Consider the following 18,808-nt stretch of genomic DNA (forward strand, 5'->3'; position numbering starts at 1 on the left):
TGCTGCCCGGCTTACCTATAGTCATGGATGCTGCCACCCTGATCATGAATGTTCTCTGTTCTCCACGATTCTTCTTCAATTACCCATGTGGATATTTTTTATTCATAATAGTCTTTTTTTTTAAAAAAAAAAAAAAGTCCCAAAGCAAGGATTTCTTATGTCCACTTTTAAAATTTAAGACAAAAAAAAAAAAAAAACAACAAGTAAACAAAAAAGCATTTCACTGTTGTATGTTTAACAACTGACATTGCTGATATGTAATTGAAAAAACACCCTCATTCGCTGTTTCTCACCCAGTGCCAGTGGACTTTAATGAGATCACCTCCCCGAGTTCATGTTAAGCTGTGACTCATGCTCTCAGCATAAAACAGGTGTGCATGAAATATTTGTCAGAGTGCTCTTAAAGATTAGCAGGTGACACCATCAGGGCTAAAGGAGAATAATGAGGAACACAGAAAGGGAAAACACGTCCTTCAGTGCCTCATAGTAGTTGCCCAGTAAAACATAAGTTTGTTCCAAACTTACTAATTTAGCTTTTTGTTATAAGAAGAAGTATATATTTATAGGGAAAATAAGAATTCTTAAATTAATAATTTCTCCCACCCACACATGTTATACGGCTCGCTGTGAAAGCATCTTGCTAGCATTTGTTATTTTTCCCATCCAGTGTTTGTTCACAGCTTAGTAAAATTCACTAGTGCCCCAAATTAATCGCTGTTAAGAGGAAGCCCTTAGAGAGCAGTGTTCCCTGGGATGTGTGATCTGTTCTCTTTTCAAACATTTCTCCAAAGCACTGTCTGCACCAGTGAACTGCTGGCACCCCTGAAGCCCCAAGCTGTTGGTAGGTTTCTAGATGTGACGTCAGAGCCCTGGCCTTTGTTCCTGGAGCACGAATGTGATGCTCACTGAGACACCCTGGGTCAGGTGTGTGTTCATTCCAGAGAACAGGACTTTGACACCTTTCCAGTCCCCATTGATCATGGTTTCCCACAGGTCCCAGATCTCAGGCAAACTCTCAGCAAAGCGACCAGGCCCTGACACTAGGTCACAAGCCAGCAGGCCAATCCCTCTCCCTGTGAGACTTGACATTTCCAGTGAATACCTTCGAGAAACTGAATATCGGGAGCAAAGATGCTCCTAACTCCTTCAAAATATTTCTGTTTGAGTGCCACCTCCTCAGAAAAGCCTTCGATGGTCACCTCTTCTGAGGAAGACTCTGGCCACCTTGCACCCTTCTAATGTTTAAAAAAAAAACAAAACTGCAGGTGTAGGTCATGAATTAATGTATGAGCCAGTGACGAGGGAGTGAGTGGGTGAACACCGAGCCAAGAGGTGATGGCCTTCTGCCGTCTCCTCCCAGGAAGGAAGTCAGTCTGTTTCTTGCCCACTGTTCCTTTGGCAGGTGAGGGATTCCGCTCAGTCATTCTTGACAGTGCATGTGCCGCTCTACGTGTCCTACATCTATGTGACGGCCCCCAGGGGCTGGGCCTCCTTGGAGCACCACACGGAGATGGAGTTCTCCTTCTTCTACGACACGGTTCTCTGGAGGACAGGTATGCCCCCAGACGTCTTAACGCTTCCACCTCACATTCAACCACGATTTAAAAGGTGGTGGATTCTAACCGCAGCTATATTTCTGTGGTCTTTAGGGGGTGGGGGAGAAGGAAGGCTAACTTGGATCTAGAAAGTTCCCGGGTCTGCCGTTCTTTTGTTTGTTGTTTTCCCCACTTCCAATGTCCTGGACCTCAACGTGGCCCCAAGCCCACTTCCCTTCACTTCCACTTCTCCCCCCACCTCCTCCCTTTCTTAGAGTGACACCCTTCATCTGAGGGAGAGATGCTGAAGAGCTTCATGAGCATCTTTTAGACAGGCTTCATCTCCAGAAATTGAAAATGCATCCTTTCTTCCTTTACATGGTGCAGACCATCTCTTTGTTTTGTATTCCCTGTGGGGAAAGACCTTGACATTTTCCTGCCTGAGCCAAAGCAACACTTGTGCCTTTGGTTCTTATCTGTTGTTGTTTTTCTTAACTCTTATGTTTCTCCTTTGCATTTTATTTTAGATCATTCTGAACTTGTTGGGCATCATGCCTATAACTGCCCCTACATGCCCTGTGTAAAGGCCACATAGCTGACTTTCTACAAGGCTCCCTCTCATCTCCCTTGGTTTAAAAATAAAATGTAAACATGAAGACTTAGGGCCTTGTTAAGCCCTAAAAGTAAAAGAAAATGCAGTATGGAGAAGCTGCAGTGTCTGAAGTTCTAGATCCACTCTTTTCTGGAATGGGAGTCTAACCTAGTAGATCTGGGGCAAGTGGTGCCCGCATAGATAAAGAGCCTCTGTGAGGACAGTGGACTTAGAGAGAAACAGAGCCATGAGTAAGAGCAACTGATCGGTCTGAATTGGCTTTCCATGTTTGTAGTCAGTGCTCATGTGAATATACAGCTAAATCGCATTTACATAAACACTTGGATCCTTTTAGAGATGACCTTGGGACCAAAGTCTACAGTGGTCACTCTCCAGGAGGTCCTTTCTGTACCCTGACTTCGATGTTTTCTTTGTGGTTGCTTGTCCAGGGATCCAGACAGACAGCGTGCTCTCTGCAAGACTTCAGATAATAAGGATCTACATTAGAGAGGATGGTCGTCTCGTCATTGAGTTCAAGACCCATGCCAAATTCAGAGGTATTTTCAATGTGGTTTCTTTTTTCTAGCTCTTTAGTAAAAGATAATTTAAACATTCAGAAAAGTTGAAAGACTAGGACAATTAAAAAATCAAGTCAAGAATGTTCACATTTTGCTGGATGTGACAGCTCATGCCTGTAATCCCAGCACTCGTGGAGGCAGAGGCAGGCTGATCTCTGTGAGTTCAAGGCCAGCCTGGTCTACAAAGGAAGTCCATGATAGCCAAGGCTACACAGAGAAACCCTGTCTTGAAAAAAACCAAAAGGGAAAAAAATAGTGTTAAAATTTTACTATCTATAGATGAACATACACACACTCTTTTTGGTCACCTCACTTGAAAACAAATCACCATCTGCATCTACATTACCCCAAACACTTTAACAGACTTCATCTAAGAAGAAGGAAAATCACAGTGGCATTTCACATCCAGCATACTTAACACAGAATAATAGTACTTGTGCAAATTGCCCCTTATCCCACAAATGCTTCTCCTACTTCATGCCTCTTTATATTTACTTTACATCTGTACAAAGAAAAGTAGATGCAACCAAACTCCACATGTTACGTGTTGGTTGACTTATCTCCTTAGTGCCTTTCCATCCAGAACAGCCCATCACCTCATCCGTCTTGAACACTCACACTGAGTTTTAAGAGCAATGATGTCTTAAGCAAACGTTACCTTCCTAGGGTACATCTACACATGTCCCATCTCCCCAAAGACTTGAACAGATCTAAGTATGATTGTATACAACACTGAATTTCTATTATAAAACACTAAGACCACGAAATGTGTCTGCTGAGATCCGAATACGAGTATACTTGGTGTTCATCGCCCCATAAATATCCACAGGAGTGTGTATATATGAACTCAGCGCAGTTCCACACGTGTTTACACATATGTTATGTGACCATAATGGCCATTATAAGTAGGGTGGCAGGCTGGTACAGAGGACTACACTGCCTGAACCATTCTAAAATATATTCTAAAGGGTCTACCTGCCCTTAATTCTTGGTTATAGAAACGATGATTAGGTCTTCAGGCACAGTGAACTCCCAAATTGTGATGTCTCGTCTTTAGGCAAACACAGTGAACTCCCAGATTGTCTTGTCTCCCCCTAAACAGGACAGTTTGTGATGCAGCATCACACTCTCCCAGACGTGAAGTCCTTCATCCTGACTCCGGACCACCTAGGAGGAATTCAGTTTGACCTGCAGCTCCTGTGGAGTGCTCAGACGTTTGATTCTCCACATCAGCTCTGGAGAGCTACGAGCTCCTACAACAGGTAAATGCCACGATGGAAGCTTCTGGAGCTTAGCTTGAAGAGTTTTCCACTTCTTCCAAGAGCTCAAAACAGAGACACTTGAAGATGCTTCCAGAAGTTTCTTAATGTTCTCCTGCCTTCCGTTGAACCCAGCCAGGGCTGGGGCTGCTACCCAGTAACAAGTCAGTGATGGGCACAGAGACTTCCGGAGACTCCTGTGTCCCGCCATGAGCACACTAATTCCCACTGAGTGCCCACCAATTTCTTCAATGTGGAGAAGGGGGTTCTGAAATCGAGAGCTAGTCCAGAGGTGGCGGGGATGCTGGCATTCTGCTGCAGAGACATTCTGTTCTGTCTCCATGGTGTTTACCTCCTTTTCTGCAGCATCACCCAGGATAGTCACATCGTGACCAACAGAAGCTAGGATCAGATAGAAGGGAAGGAGGACTGTCAGTGGACTTGGAAGGGGGCAGGGAGGAGATGAGGGAGGGAGGGTGGAATTGGGAGGGAAAAAGAGAGGGGGCTATGGCTGGGATACAAGTGTATAACCTGTGATTAAAATTAAAAATTAAAAAAAGAATATGTTAACAGGTTGTCAGTTGACAAAAAACAAAAACAAAAACAAACACTAACCAAATTGCCAAGCAGATTTTATGAACTCTCTACATGTCATTACCTGAGCTTTAAAGATTTTTTTTATCTTTTTTTTTTTTTTTTGAGTAAATGAATTTTTTTTAACACCTTGGGATAATATTCTGGATTTTAGAATAATCAGAGATGGTTTCCTGAATGTGGTGCTTACAGAACTGTCAGTGCATAGGTGCCACCTGAACCCTGCTTACTGAAGTCATGTCTTTCTGGGGGCTGAGTCATCATCAGGTGTTGCCTGTGACCACAGTCTGCTCTGCCTGTTTCCAGAAAGGACTACTCGGGGGAATATAGCATCTACCTGATCCCTTGCACCGTGCAGCCCACACAGCCATGGGTGGACCCAGGAGAGAAGTCTCTGGCGTGCACTGCACATGCCCCAGAAAGGTAGGCAATATAAGTGGTCCTCAGTAAGCCTGTTTCTTTATTGAAGAATTCTCCTGCTCATAAAATGTATTTGTGAAGCCAGGCATGGTGGTGTGTGCCTGTGATCCCAGCACTCTGGAAGGCAGAGGCAGGTAGATCTCTGTGAGTTCAAGGCTAGCCTGCTCTACAAAGTCCAGGACAGCCGAGGCTATACAGAGAAACCCTATCTCAAAAAATCATAAGCAAACAAAAAAAATGTATTTGTATTCCTTAAATGAAAACCCCATGGTACTTCCATAGTCATTCACAGGTGTGCAAAAATGTTGAGCCAATAGGCTCAAAGCTGAACAAGGGATTCTTCTGCCTCTCATGTCGGCTCTCTGAGCACGATGCTCTTTCATGGTCTGTTTAATGCTGTATGTTTTCAGTTGTGTATATTTCAGTGGTGGCTTTGCTGTTTTCAATGACTCCGAAGCATAGCCCTGGCGTGTTTTCTACCATTCTTCAGCACATAGGGGCTATCATGTGCCCTATGAAATACTAGATAAGCCCCATTCAGGCATGAGTTATTGTGCTGTTGACCATGAGTCTGATATTAATGAATCAAATGTCTATTAAATAAAGGGATCTTTAAATGACCACATACATAAGATAAAGTTGTGTTGGTCTATCTGTTAAATGTGACCAAATGTTTACAGAAACCTAGTTCTGTATCTCCTGGGAGGAGCAGTCCAACACTCACCAACTCAATGCTCACAGAGACTTTATAGACACAAACTGTGGAGACGAATAAGGATCAGATATATGGTGCTAGAGAGATGGCCAGCAGCTAAGAACATGGGCTGCTCTCCCAGCGGGCCCAGGTTCGATTCTCAGCACCGTCATGTGAGCTAGCAGCTTTCACCATCCCAGTTTCAGGGAGTCCACCATCCTCTTCTGGACTCCACGGGTAGCAGGCACATTTGCAGTGCACTGACATACATGCAGGCAAGTACTCGCACCTACCTGGGGCCTGAGACCACACTGAGCCTGTTCCTTACTCCATGTTGTTACTCATTCAAGTCTCATCAATTGCTTTGCCCTGGTCTGAACACTGAGGTCATAAAATTGCATTATACCAGTGTATTAAAGCCACCCAGGCCTCAGGCACCTTATAGTTTAGTGCTGCTTGTTTGCAGACTGAACGAGTTTCCTAGAAAACATTGAGGATGGTGCTAGAGGCAGAATTGACATTAAGAGAGAACACTTGAAGTGTTACTTTCACGTTGAAAAACTGGAAAGTGGCTGTTAGATTCCCGGAATGCCAGGTTGGTGAGCTAAAGGGGAAGGAGTGAATTCAAGAGAGGTAAGCACCCAGGAGCAATAGCAGTAAGCATCTTGTCTAAAAAAGGACCTCAGAGAAGCAGTACAGTGACCAGTAACAGACGAGAGACCATATTCTTTCAGAGCTTTTTATTAGGTTATGGTGTGTTGTAGAAAGAAATGTTTGCATGCTGCAGTGGAAGAGGAGCTAATGATGTGTGGATGGAGGCATGTCCTTGAGGGGTGGTAAAGGGACAGTTCCATGAGGGAAGGGCTGGCCTTAGCATGGTGCCAAGATAGTTCATCCATTAACAAGGAAGGCAGCAGAGCCTATGTGTTCCGGAGAAGTGGTAATTCGTAAACCAGACCACTAAGCCTGACAAGGTAGGCATCTCACTGAATCAGCATTGGCCAGAAGCAGAAGGGACACTGAGGTCTGAGGGAGAGGAGGAAGTGGGCAGAGAAATGTAAGCACCACATAGCACAGCAGGGCAAGCAGGTTGGATAGTCCTTAAACTGCTATATGGTAAACAAACTGAAGATATTATTGACATTTAGGACAATGAACAGCCATTGCCTCCAAAAGTGTCTTCACACCTCTTTGTAGCCCCCTCCCCATCCTTCCCTTTCTCCAGGTGTCTCCTCATCTGATTTCTGTAGCCAAGAGGAGATTGAATTCTCTAGAACCTTGTAAGTGTTATCATGCAATCTCAGTTATTTTTCTCTGGCTCATTTCACTTGGCGTGATTATTTGATTTTCCGTGTTACTGTATAAGTAGTTTGTTTCTATTATTGCTGAGTTGTATTACACTGTATAGAAATAGCAATCTATCAGTTCATCATTTGACGGGCATTTGGGCACTTTCCAACTTACAGCTATTTCAAATAAATCTGCCCTGAATATGTATGTGCAAGCCCTATGAGATCACGTGTTTCCTTTCTTCTTGTGAAAATACCTATGAGAGGAATGGCTGGATCATATGATCGGTGTATATTTAACCTAAAAAGTTGGCAGGCTGTTTTCTCAAGTGCTTATAAATAAGTAGTGATGTGTGGACATTGCCACCATGGCTGTGTAAGGTGTTCCAGGGCCGTTGCCTTCTAGAAAGAGTGTTCAGGAAGGGCCTGCAGCCGGTTGAAGAATTAATGGTGTGATAAGAGAAGAGAGGAGCTGAAAAGATGGGGGACAGCAGGTGGGGAGTGTGAAAATGGAGTCTGGGTGCTTGTCCATTGTAGCAATAGGAAAGTGGGCAGCTGCTGTTGGGTGGAGAACAAGCCCATTGGAGGTGAGAAAATCAAGGGACAGAGAAGGAAAGATTTAGACGGTTTATCTGTCTGGAGGATGAGCCACCATAGTTGATGGCAGGAATAGTGCTTGAAAGTATCCCAGCTAGCCACATAAGGAGGGACAGTGACCAGGGAAATCACAAAGAACATAGGCGTGTAATCTATTGGGACATGCTACAAAATGTTATTCTATACTAAAAGAAGTTTAGTTATGAAACTCTTTAGGTATCACAGGGGATCTATATGTAGCAAATGTGTATTTAGCACCAATCTTAAGAAACAGAACATTCCCAGTGCTGGGGGCACAGACTGTTTTTATTTTTTTATTTATTTCATTAGTGGAAGTACTCTTCTGCCTCGTTTTTGTGAAAGAGTCTTCTGGCCTTGACCTTTCTATGTAGCTTGGGCTGGACATGAATCCAGTCTTCCTGCTTCAGCCTCCCATGTCCTGGGACCACAGGCGTGCAGCCCTGTGACAGCTCTAGGCCCTGTGCAGAATTTACACTATTCTCTGCATGTCAACTCTCCTTTCTTCCCACCTAGGGAAGAACATTTATTCTTAGAATGCCCCAGTTGTTTTATGACCATGCTTCATGTCTCTTTCTAATGGCTTTCTGTATTTTCAGTCTCTGCCTGTTTTTTTTTTTAATTTTAAATTTTGAGTTCGTGTGTGTATTTGTGTGTGCACTTGTACATGTGGGCATATGTGGATACCAGAATAGTCAATTCTGAGTGCTTCCTTCCATCACCCTCTATCTTTTTTTGATTAAATTTTTATACAATATATTTTGATCATGTTTTCCCCTTCCCCAACTCCTCCTGAATCCTCCCCATCTCCCTACTTACCCAACTTTATGTGCTCTCTCTTGCTCTCTCTTTTCCTCCTTCTTTCCACTCTCTCAAAAATATAAACATAAAAATGAAAATAAAAAAAAACAAAAAACAGTAAGAGAAAACACACACACACACACACACACACACACACACACACGGCACTTGCTCTGTGTTGGCTAACTACTGCTGGGCACAGGACCTTCCCTGGATTGTGGATTGTGACACTCCATTGGAGCCTGTGTCCACTTTCCCCTCTCGTGCCTCATCCAGCTTGAAACTGTGAAGGTCTTGTGCATTCTGCCACAGTGCCTGAGAGCTCATGTCATCATTCCTGTCATATCTGGAGGATACTGTTTCCCTGGAGCCATCACCGTCTCTGGCTCTTAGACTCTTTCCTCCTCCTCCTCTTCCACATAGCTTGCTGAGCTGTAAAGGGAGGACTTTTATCCCATGTAGGACCTAGGGCCCCAAAGTTTCTCCCTCTCTGCCCACTGTCCATTTGTGTCTCTGTATTGGTTCCCATCTACTGCAAGAAGCAGCTTCTCTGATGAGGGGTGAGTAAGGCATTGATCTGTGGGTATGTTGTTAGGAGTCATCGTATTGCTAGGCACCTTTAGCAGAACAAGAATATTAGGTTTTCCCCTGCGTTCGTGGCCTGTCGAATCTCATGTTCTCGGCCACTTGAGCAGTTTCTTATGTGGATGTAGCAGAATGTTCGTCAAAAGAGTTCATAACTCAGAGTATTTGAATCTAGGAAGAAGTCTAGCTAGGATGCTTATGGTAATCCAAGATGTGATACTCAGTCCCTGTAGGGGGCTGATGGGATAGAATTTAGGAAGAACAGAGACCCAGGGCAGCCACAGACAGGAGGGATGGTGACAGAGAAACCACGAAGAACAAAGGACAAGTAGTATGTTGGGACATGCTAAGATATTTACTCGACATTAATTTAAAAAAAATTGTTTTTACTGTGTCACTACTCAGGGAATACATGTGTGACAAGCTTATATTTTAGGATCTGTCAGAACATCACCAGTGCTATCAGATCTTTAATTTCTCTTATTTTGTGTAGAGCTATTTTACTCGGCTCGGTGTTTAAGACAGAGTCTTGCTTAGTCTCAGGCTAAGATTTGACTCTCGGTGTAATTCAGTTATGAATCTGTAGCCTTCCTGATCCAGCCTGCAAGAGCTGAGAGCCATCAAGCCTAGGAAATCTCTAAGCTCCAGGTTCAGTGAGAAACCCTGTCTCAGAAATACAACAGAGAGTTGGAAAGCAACTAACCTCAACCTCCGGCCTCTACATGTCCATCCACAGACGCAAGCCCCCCTACATACATGCATACACCCCACACATATCACACACACACACACACACACACACACACACAGGAGACACTTTTAGGAAAAAGAGCACAACTAGTACCACCGAGTCCTAAGAACTAAATTATCCTGTTCAAAAGAGAGCATAGGGCTGAGGCCAGCGATGTGGTTCCCTTGGTAGGAGTGTTGGAGTGATCTCAGCCCTGTAGGAGCTGAGCGTGGTGGAGTACACGCCTCTTGTCCTAGCACATGGAAGGGAGGAGGAAGGAAGCATGAAAGCTGCCCTCAACTACAAAAGACCCCGTCTCAAAAACTAAAGATGAATAAAGGAGCTGAATATCCCCATGAAGACATTCCGTAAACAGTCAGCGCCCGCAACAAAGCCGCACGCGCCGGCAAGAAGGGCGGGCAAAGAGGACAACTCAAATGCTCGTGTGAAGCTGACCCTCACGCAGCTCTCCTTTCTCCCACGTCTAGGTTCCTGATACCCATCGCGTTCCAGCAGACCAACCGTCCGGTGCCGGTTGTGTATTCGCTCAACACCGAATTTCAGCTCTGTAATAACGAGAAGGTGTTCTTGATGGACCCCAGCACATCTGACATGTCGCTGGCCGAGATGGACTACAAAGGGGCCTTCTCCAAAGGTGGGTTGCTTCCTCGAAAGGAGTGGCTCTGCCTAAACAGCCGGTCCTTCTAGTCAGCCCCTGGGCTGGCTGTGTATCTCAGTCAGCTAGCTCTTCGGGGAGCATCTCCCAAGGCTTCCATTCCAGGGCAGGGAAGGTAGAAGTAAGGAAAAGGTTCACATCCTTCTCTCAACTTATAAAACACATCTCAGGCTCAGCCCTCTAGTGATTGGCAGTGTGGCTCCACGGGAAAGGACTGGTCTAGGGAGGAAGAGGATTGGCTTTTCCCATGCAGTTCTAACGTGGGGGTCTAACGTGGGTAAGTTGTCTCAGCTCCGAACTGCCTGGAGAGATTGCAGTAGCATCCCTGTTGATTCCCAGCTTGTGTTGTCAGCACGTGGGCCTCCCAGGCACAAGTTACTTAAGGGAATGATCATAGCACGCATCTTCTGGGCTCTTGGCAGAATTAAATAAGATGGTGTAAAGAGCTTGATACCATATGAGACACTTCAAAAAAGTTGCCACGCTAGGATTCACACCAACCCAATAATCATCGTTTTTAAATGGAAGTTGTCTTGCGTAGACTAATATTCTTTCTTGTCTCCCTCTCCAAAATGTTCTGGCAAATGCTTGCTCATGTTTCAGGAGACAACTCAAAGATCATCTGTGTTGAAACCCCTCCACACCTCTCCTAAAGCAGATTCCATGCTAGCCCTGCCCTTCTTTAAGGACTTTCTGCTTTTACAGCAAGTGACACACAGTCTCGGGCATGCTATTAGATTGAGTCTCCAAGCCAAAGTACCCTCGCCCTGAATCCTCCCTTCACCTCTTGCGATTTTGATGACTTTCAGCACTTGGCCACCCAGGAACTAAGTTGCCTCAGCTAGAAGACTGTAAGCACTCCATGCGTTTCACAGCACGAGAAAAATTTAGTACAGCAGGTAGCAAATACTGAAGTTGATAAATGTTATCAATAAATGTTATTAATCTCTTTGCTCTCATTTCTGTCCTCTCATTTGCATCGTGCATACCGATGCATCCCTTGTGCATACCTGAGTGGTTGGCATGTCATAAATGCTTCAGTAATAGTAATGAATTAGTGGAGCAATAAACGGTGTGTGTTTCAGGGACAGGTGGAATCAGGGCTCTTCACAGAGAAGGCACTTGTAGCTCTGAGGCAGTGTGTTAAATCCTTTCTGCCCTTGACGTGTCTTTCTTCTTAACCTCCGAGTCCAGTCGAGTTGATGTCTCCCCGTCTTTCCAGGTCAGATCTTGTATGGCCGCGTCCTCTGGAATCCAGAACAAAACCTTCATTCTGCTTACAAACTGCAGCTGGAGAAAGTCTACCTCTGTACTGGCAAGGATGGCTACGTGCCTTTCTTTGATCCGACCGGGACAATCTACAACGAAGGGCCACAGTATGGATGCATTCAGCCAAACAAGCATCTGAAGCACAGATTCCTGCTGCTGGTACGCTCTCCCTTATGTTAATGCCAAGGGGCAGACAGTGAGCCAACACCTCCACTGCAAATCCTGACAAAAGCACAGTTTTTTTTCTTCTCTATATTTGTTTTTATTGTTCTTTCTCGCTGACTAGCTACCGACTACATTACCAGTTTGCTGGCCAGGGTGGGTGGTGAGACAGAGGAAACTCTAAGCCAGTGTTTCTTCAAGTCTGGCTCAAAGACCCTGACTGCCACTCTCACTCCTTCCAAGAGTCTACAAGGTTAAAATGTTCTCCTAATACTAAAATGTTGCTGCCTTTTTTGTCTTTTCACACTCACATCCTCACCAGATTCCATGTTGTACTTGGGGGCTGGAGAGATGGCTCAGTGGTTAAGAAAATATACTACTCTTGCAGAGGACCCAGCTCGGTTCCCAGAGCTCACACCAGGAAGCCCCCCCCCCCATGGATCTAATATCCTCTTCTGGCAAAAGTCTTCTCCTTAAGCAATCAAATGCATGTGTACACACATACATGCATATACCACACACATCTGCGTATACACACACATGCATGAACACACTAACTAAATATTGAAGAAGGAGGAAGAAGAGGAAAAGAAAAAGAAGAAAGAGGAAGAGGAGGAGGAGAATATCACCAAGATTTGAACAATACCCTGGGGAGGGTGATTTGGCCGAGTCACTGAAGTGCTTACCATGCAAGTATGAGGACCCGAGTTTGATCCTCAGAAACAGCATAGAGAGTGGGCAGCTATCATCCTAGCACAGGGGAGATAGGGGCAAGAGTATCTCCGTAGCTCACTGGCCAGCCAGTCAAGGAGCTCCAATTTCAACAAAAAAAAAAGGTGAAGAAGTAATTGAGGAGCACACCCATCATCATGGCACACACAATACAAGTATGTCTATATAACATACAACTCTGTCATCTATCTATCTATCCATCCATTTATCATCCATCTATCCATTTATCATCTATCTGTCCATTTATCTATTATCTATCTATATATGTCTACCTACCTATCATCTATCTATCATATATATGTACATATATGTGTGTGTGTGTATATATATATATAATTCTCCTCAATTACCTGAAAAAGTTATAAACAGATACCTCCTTTTCCCAACTATATAGCTGTATTTAAAACTAGATTTTCTTCATATATTAGTTAGAATTACATAATTTAAAATATTTAAATTTTTAAATAACATAAAACAGCTGACTGAATGCAAAAGCAGGAGAATCTCAACAGACCCATGTCTCTGGGGAAGGAAATGACTGTGAGTATAGTTCACTAAAGAATATCTTACTTAGGCTAGCATGTAATGAACTTTTCATTGTAAACTTTAAATGAATTCATACAGGAGTACTTTATTTACTTGTTCAGATTTAATTTTTAACATAGTAAATATTGATAGAAGAAAATCACATAAATAAAAGTTCTTTGGGGTCTTTTGGTTTTTAACTGTGGCAAGGGTCCTAAGACCAAGAAGCTTGAGAACTGGAGGTTGGCTAGGGATGGCTGGCCTTCAGACAAGCAAAATAAATTCATCTTGTCAAGGGCTTCTCGGATGACTAACAACATCGAAACATCACACACACACACACAAACACACACACAATTAAGTAAGTTGTGGCCTGTGACATGCAGGTTAGATACAATCTACCCGAATCCTCCCTTAGTTGTGTTCAGAGCCAGCACTGACTGGGGGGAGAGACCTTCCTCAAGGCACACAGTCCCCACCCAACCCACAGAAGGAGAGGTGAATGCCCTCCTCTTCTCACTATTGCCTTTCAAATACTGTGTCTCCTCCTCCTTTTAATTCTAGGACCGCAGCCAGCCGGAGGTCACTGACAAGGTCTTCCACGATGTGGCCTTTGAAGCCCACTTTGCTTCCGAGTTGCCCGATTTCCACGTGGTCAGCAACATGCCAGGTGTGGATGGATTCACCCTCAAAGTAGATGCCCTGTATAAGGTGACTGACAGTTTCTTTTGATAACTTTCTTGCCAAGAGGCCTCTTTCATTGTTATTAAACCTATCATTCATTCCCAAATGTTCCCCATCCCCACAAGACCAAAGCAAGGATAAAATTCTTGGATTTGCATCTGAGCATCTGTCACTGTCCATCAGTCCATGGGCTGCTCTGATTTTTTTTTCCTTCTAAATTGCTACCTTTGGGGCTGTCTGCTGAACCAGCTGATTTCACAGGCATATGGAAAACACTATACAAAGTCAAAAGAACAATTCCAGAGTTAGAGGGAAATAAATAATTAGCATCATGGGAGGGGGGAACCAAAAACCTAAGTTCTAGCAACAAGCATGGAACTTCCAAGAGCAAATTTTGCATTACATTTTTCTGTCTCCAAGTGGTTATCTATGACCTTGGGTTTTAGAACTTTCGCCACTCTTTTGAAGTTATTTCAAAGCCATGAAGCGTTCCCATATGGCTAGATGAGGGGCAATAAAATACATTGATGATCCTCCACCGGGGAGTGATCCAGGCAGTGCTCAAGTTCAGCAAATTTTTGTCCAGAATGATTATGTTATGGTTAGAATTGTTTAGTGGGAGTTTGTTGAATGACTCCATTTTAACTGAAGTCCTCAGTAAATAGTAAGTTAGCAAAAGGAGCAATTAAGGGGCGAAGAGAATTAATGTGGTAGTTAACAGTATTATTTCACTGCTATTAATAAAGACCAGTAATTCATAAGCATTCACTTAGCTAAAGAGACCATGAAAAGTAAATTTATAGGTTATTCCACATGAGTTAGGATATAGAAAAGAATGTGTATAGGTAACGTAAGACCACTCCAATCTGGAAATAAAACAGAACGCCTAACCCTTGATTCAGTTCCCTGTGTCCTAGAACACAGAACATCCATTGCTAATGCTTTAATTGCCAGAATTTCTCTGTCCAGTCCTATCATAGCAAATGTCTTTCCGTTTCCTGTGTTCTGGGATGCTCTCTGGATAACGTGTATCTCGCCTCCCTGTCTCTCTCCTCCTGCAGGTGGAAGCAGGACACCAGTGGTATCTCCAGGTGATCTACATCATCGGCCCTGACAGTGTCTCAAGGCCCCGGGTCCAGCGCTCTCTCACAGCCTCTCTGAGGCGCCACCCACGGGACCTTGTGGACCCCAGTGGCTGGTTGGCTCTTGATGACTCTCTCATCTATGACAACGAAGGGGACCAAGTCAAAAATGGTACCAACATGAAGTCCCTGAATCTGGAGATGCAGGAGCCCATTGTAGCTGCTTCCCTGTCCCAAACTGGAGCCTCGATTGGCAGTGCCCTGGCTGCTATCATGCTTCTCCTTCTGCTGTTTCTGGTGGCCTGTTTCATCACCAGGAAATGCCAGAAACAAAAGAAGAAACAGCCTGCAGAGGACACTCTAGAGGAATACCCCCTGAATACCAAGGTGGATGTGGCCAAGAGAAACCCAGACAGGGTGGAGAAGAATGTCAACAGACAGTACTGTACCGTGCGCAATGTCAACATACTGAGTGACAGCGAGGGCTCCTATACATTCAAAGGTGCTAAAGTAAAAAAAATGAATCTGGAAGTCACAGTCCACAACAATTTACAAGATGGAACGGAAGTTTAATAGGAAGACCCACGTGTACTTTTTTTTTTTCTAAAGTCATTTTTATAAAACGGGGAGAGATACTGGTATTTTTATAATCTTTCAGATTAAAAAGGGAAAGCTAGCTTCGAGTGGCAGACAGCACGCATTGCATGCATCGACTCGCAACTGAGCTACCTCGTGGGACAGAACCGCTGAGACCCCTAGAGTATCGGAGCAGAGCTAGGCCGGCAGGTCCCTGTGAGGGCCGCAGTGGCCGCACAGGGTGACTCTGGCAGGCTGACCGCAGAAGTGTTTTAGAATTAGGACAGACGCTGAGCAATTAGCTTCGCTGATAGAATCGAGAAAGCTGGGCTCGGTGGGTAGCAGAGAGCTGAGAGCACACACAGAGCCTCCTTTGGTTTCTTCCTCTGTCCCCAGGTTTCTGCTGTGTGGGCTTTTCTGGACTTCTAGACAGCAGAACACAGACTGCTGACACATAAATTCCATTTAAAAAAAATTCTAATTGGCACAGCTTAGACATTTGTGCATTGTTTCCACTTACTGCCCTTTGCACCCCGGCCTCGAGCCCTTTTTGGATGAGGATATCAACATGCTGGAGACTGGACATGTCTGTAGGTACTTCAAAGAGGGAGGGACTCATGCCAGGGCAATGAGGAGTGCTGCAAAGTAGCACGGCCTTTGCATGCCAGGATCCTTTTAGACATCAGCCCCACGTCCCCAGGCTTCCTGTGGTGCCTCAGTGGAACGGGAGCTTGCTCGTGTTTTGGGTTTTTAATTCTCTTAGTGTTTCTGGAAAGAAAGTGAATTATTTGAAAAAGCAGATTTGCTCAAAGTTGGAATGAGACCAGTGTTAACAGATACACTTGGGGCCTGTTCGCTGTGTGTCACCCAGCAGATAGAAGCACTGTCCCTGGGGCGATACTCCAGGGACTTCTCTCTGGGGGTTCTTTTCTGGTAGCTCAGGTGCTTAATTTCCCCATATCAGTCCATGACGATGCCACAGGCACGTGGCTTTCACATAACATAGTGTTCAGATATCAACTTGAAGATCCTGTGTGTAGAATGCACACGACTTGCCTTTGTTTTCTTTCTGTTTCTGCCTTACTGGCAAAACCTTAAGTGTGCACATTGTGTTTTTAACCAGGGGCACAATTCCGTTAGCCAGAAGTGAATGCTGTTCCAGTGCAGGCACAGCCTATCACCGAGCAAATATGGTAGCATCTGCCTTGTGTGGTCTTTGTACGGGAAATGACCCTAACTCCTTGAGAACATTCCATACTCCTCCTAAAGTTGAGAAAGAACGAACCATGAACATTTTGCAGGCAGCTCTGCAAACCCCAAACCCAAGAGCAGAGCCTCTGTATGTGCCATGCCTCTTCATTCTTCAACAGTGCCTTACAAGCACGCCAGAAATGTTTGTGGAGTGAAAGAATGGCCGGTGTGTGGGGTGAGTGATGGGGGTGATGCTGAGGGAGAGGAGGCAAGAGAGTATGCTGTCAGTATCACAGGGCATGTACAAATGGTCTCTCTTACATGTGGACTGTGAGAGAGCCCTCTACCGGGGAGGGGAGAAAGCACACTTTTAGGCGGTATGACAGACAACTGGAAGTTCTGAGGAGGCGAGACTAGAAGAGATTGAAAGAATGCGTGCTGGCACCCAAAGCAGGAGATCTGGGGGAAAGCCAACCACACCTTTTGCAAGCAATGCAGTGCGTTTAGGAGAGGGGAGGTTGGCTGAGCCCAAAAATTCCTGGCTGGTCAGGTGCTCCACAGCTTGCCTAATTCAGGGCAGAAATCCAGGAATGGCCTCCAGAATCTGGGATGGATACCCACCACATTCGGCAAAGCTGACGGGCCAGGCACTGAAGGAATCTCCAGGACAGCCTTGAGGGCTAGAGCAAGGACAGGACAGGGAGTCACTCACGTGTAGAGCAGCTTCCCACCCAGCCCGTTCCTGGTCACACCTTCCGCTGCCAGGATGATCGCACAGTAGAGCAGTGACTTTCTATGGGCTCCTCGCACACGCGTGTACCCCCAGTGGGATACATACATATGAAGAGGTGACGGAAAGTGGGCAGTGACAGACGTCAAGCCTGTGCGGACCTGCCCATGGCGAGCTCTTGGTGAGAGAAAAGCCCTTGAAATAGCCTGGCCTCCCCGTCTCGCTGTAGACACTTCATTAGAACCCCACCCTTCTCTGGTGGATGCCCACTCCGTAAGCAGGAAGTGTTAAGAGATGTATAGCTGAGATTTGCCCCGCTGGTGTCTGAATTGTTCATTTCATTTACGGTTTTTACTTCATCTTTGGGCTTGGATAATTGGATGACTAATGTAGAGTCTATTTCGGTGAAAGCTCTGCTTTCAGCATTTCTTACTTATTCACTAATGCCTTTGTGTGTGTTTTACTAACCTTTTATATCACACCTGCAGGTGAGAGGGAGCAGAAAATCCCTCAGCAGGGTGGCTCCTTGCTGCCAGGTGCTGGCTCTGAAGGTCAAAAGAAGTCATTGTCCCGCACCATTTTTCTGCCTTGCCTGCTCCTTTGTTGTACCAGGGTCTTTGGAAAGGCCCTGCAGGTTCCTGTTGTTGGATGGGAAATTGTGTGGGGAAAGTGTTTGCACAGTCCTAACAATAAGCACTCTCACTCTCCTGTGGGTATTTGTGATTCCTGGTTATTTCTCACCCGCTCAGACCGAGGAAAACATTTGTGGTGCTGTCAACCTGAGTTCTTGACCCTCAGATGATTTTTGTATTTCCAGTATGAATTTGTGTGTTATGAATTTCTGATTTCTCCAATAGCATATGCCACTATATGAATTTGTATCAATAATAAATGGCAGCCTTGTTGTCTTTTGTTTGCTGTACTCTGTTCTTTTTCCATTATTCATCTCATTAGCATAGATGCTGCACTGAGCTGGTACATCTGCAACTTGAGGCTTTTTTTTTAAGAGCAAAACTACACTAGTATTGAATCTGAAACCATGCTAAGAACAAGATGCTGAATAAATTCATATTCTCAGACCTAGCTTTGCTTTTGCAATCAGAACAAAGAGAAATAATCTAATTTCCATGTGAATACGATGGGATGGAGACTGTCATCAAGCCTCAAGCTCCCTGATGCTTATGTGTAAGGATGCTTATGCCCTCTTTGTGGCACAAGCAAAGGCTGAGTAGTCCAAACACCTGGGAGATGATCAGATCTTCAAACAAGAGTTTACCGGCTTGTGAAGGACACAGTGGCAGAGGCAGAGTGGAATGGGACTGAGCCCAAGCAATTTTGGCATTCTGCAAGCCTGTGCATTTGTGTGTCTTTACCCTCTGATAATAGGAAAAACGGCCAAGGACAGTGGCCAGCATGGCCCTGTTGGCGCATTTGCAAACTCAGCAAGCCCTGAAAACCCAGAATGCTTTCATAAAAATTGGGGGAGGGA

At 44.9% G+C, this 18,808-nt stretch overlaps 1 protein-coding gene across 2 annotated transcripts in view; it reads left to right on the forward strand.

Annotated features, from left to right (window-relative positions):
- The window catches only part of Fras1 (Fraser extracellular matrix complex subunit 1), a 403,016-nt gene extending 384,775 nt beyond the window's left edge, over positions 1 to 18,241 (forward strand). The window contains exons 67-74 of one of the 2 annotated variants that reach the window (XM_060380978.1): positions 1,403 to 1,553; positions 2,577 to 2,684; positions 3,808 to 3,967; positions 4,865 to 4,981; positions 10,181 to 10,347; positions 11,591 to 11,796; positions 13,621 to 13,726; positions 14,802 to 14,987. In XM_060380978.1, the coding sequence (XP_060236961.1) occupies positions 1,403 to 1,553; positions 2,577 to 2,684; positions 3,808 to 3,967; positions 4,865 to 4,981; positions 10,181 to 10,347; positions 11,591 to 11,796; positions 13,621 to 13,726; positions 14,802 to 14,854 (1,068 nt within the window). In that variant the 3' untranslated portion in view covers positions 14,855 to 14,987. Of the gene's footprint in view, positions 1 to 1,402; positions 1,554 to 2,576; positions 2,685 to 3,807; positions 3,968 to 4,864; positions 4,982 to 10,180; positions 10,348 to 11,590; positions 11,797 to 13,620; positions 13,768 to 14,801 lie in introns of both variants that reach the window. The other variant, XM_060380977.1, reaches the window with a different exon arrangement.
- The last annotated feature ends 567 nt before the right edge of the window (positions 18,242 to 18,808 follow it).

The sequence above is a fragment of the Meriones unguiculatus genome, chromosome 3 (assembly GCF_030254825.1).
Source record: "Meriones unguiculatus strain TT.TT164.6M chromosome 3, Bangor_MerUng_6.1, whole genome shotgun sequence".
Taxonomy (NCBI): domain Eukaryota; kingdom Metazoa; phylum Chordata; class Mammalia; order Rodentia; family Muridae; genus Meriones; species Meriones unguiculatus.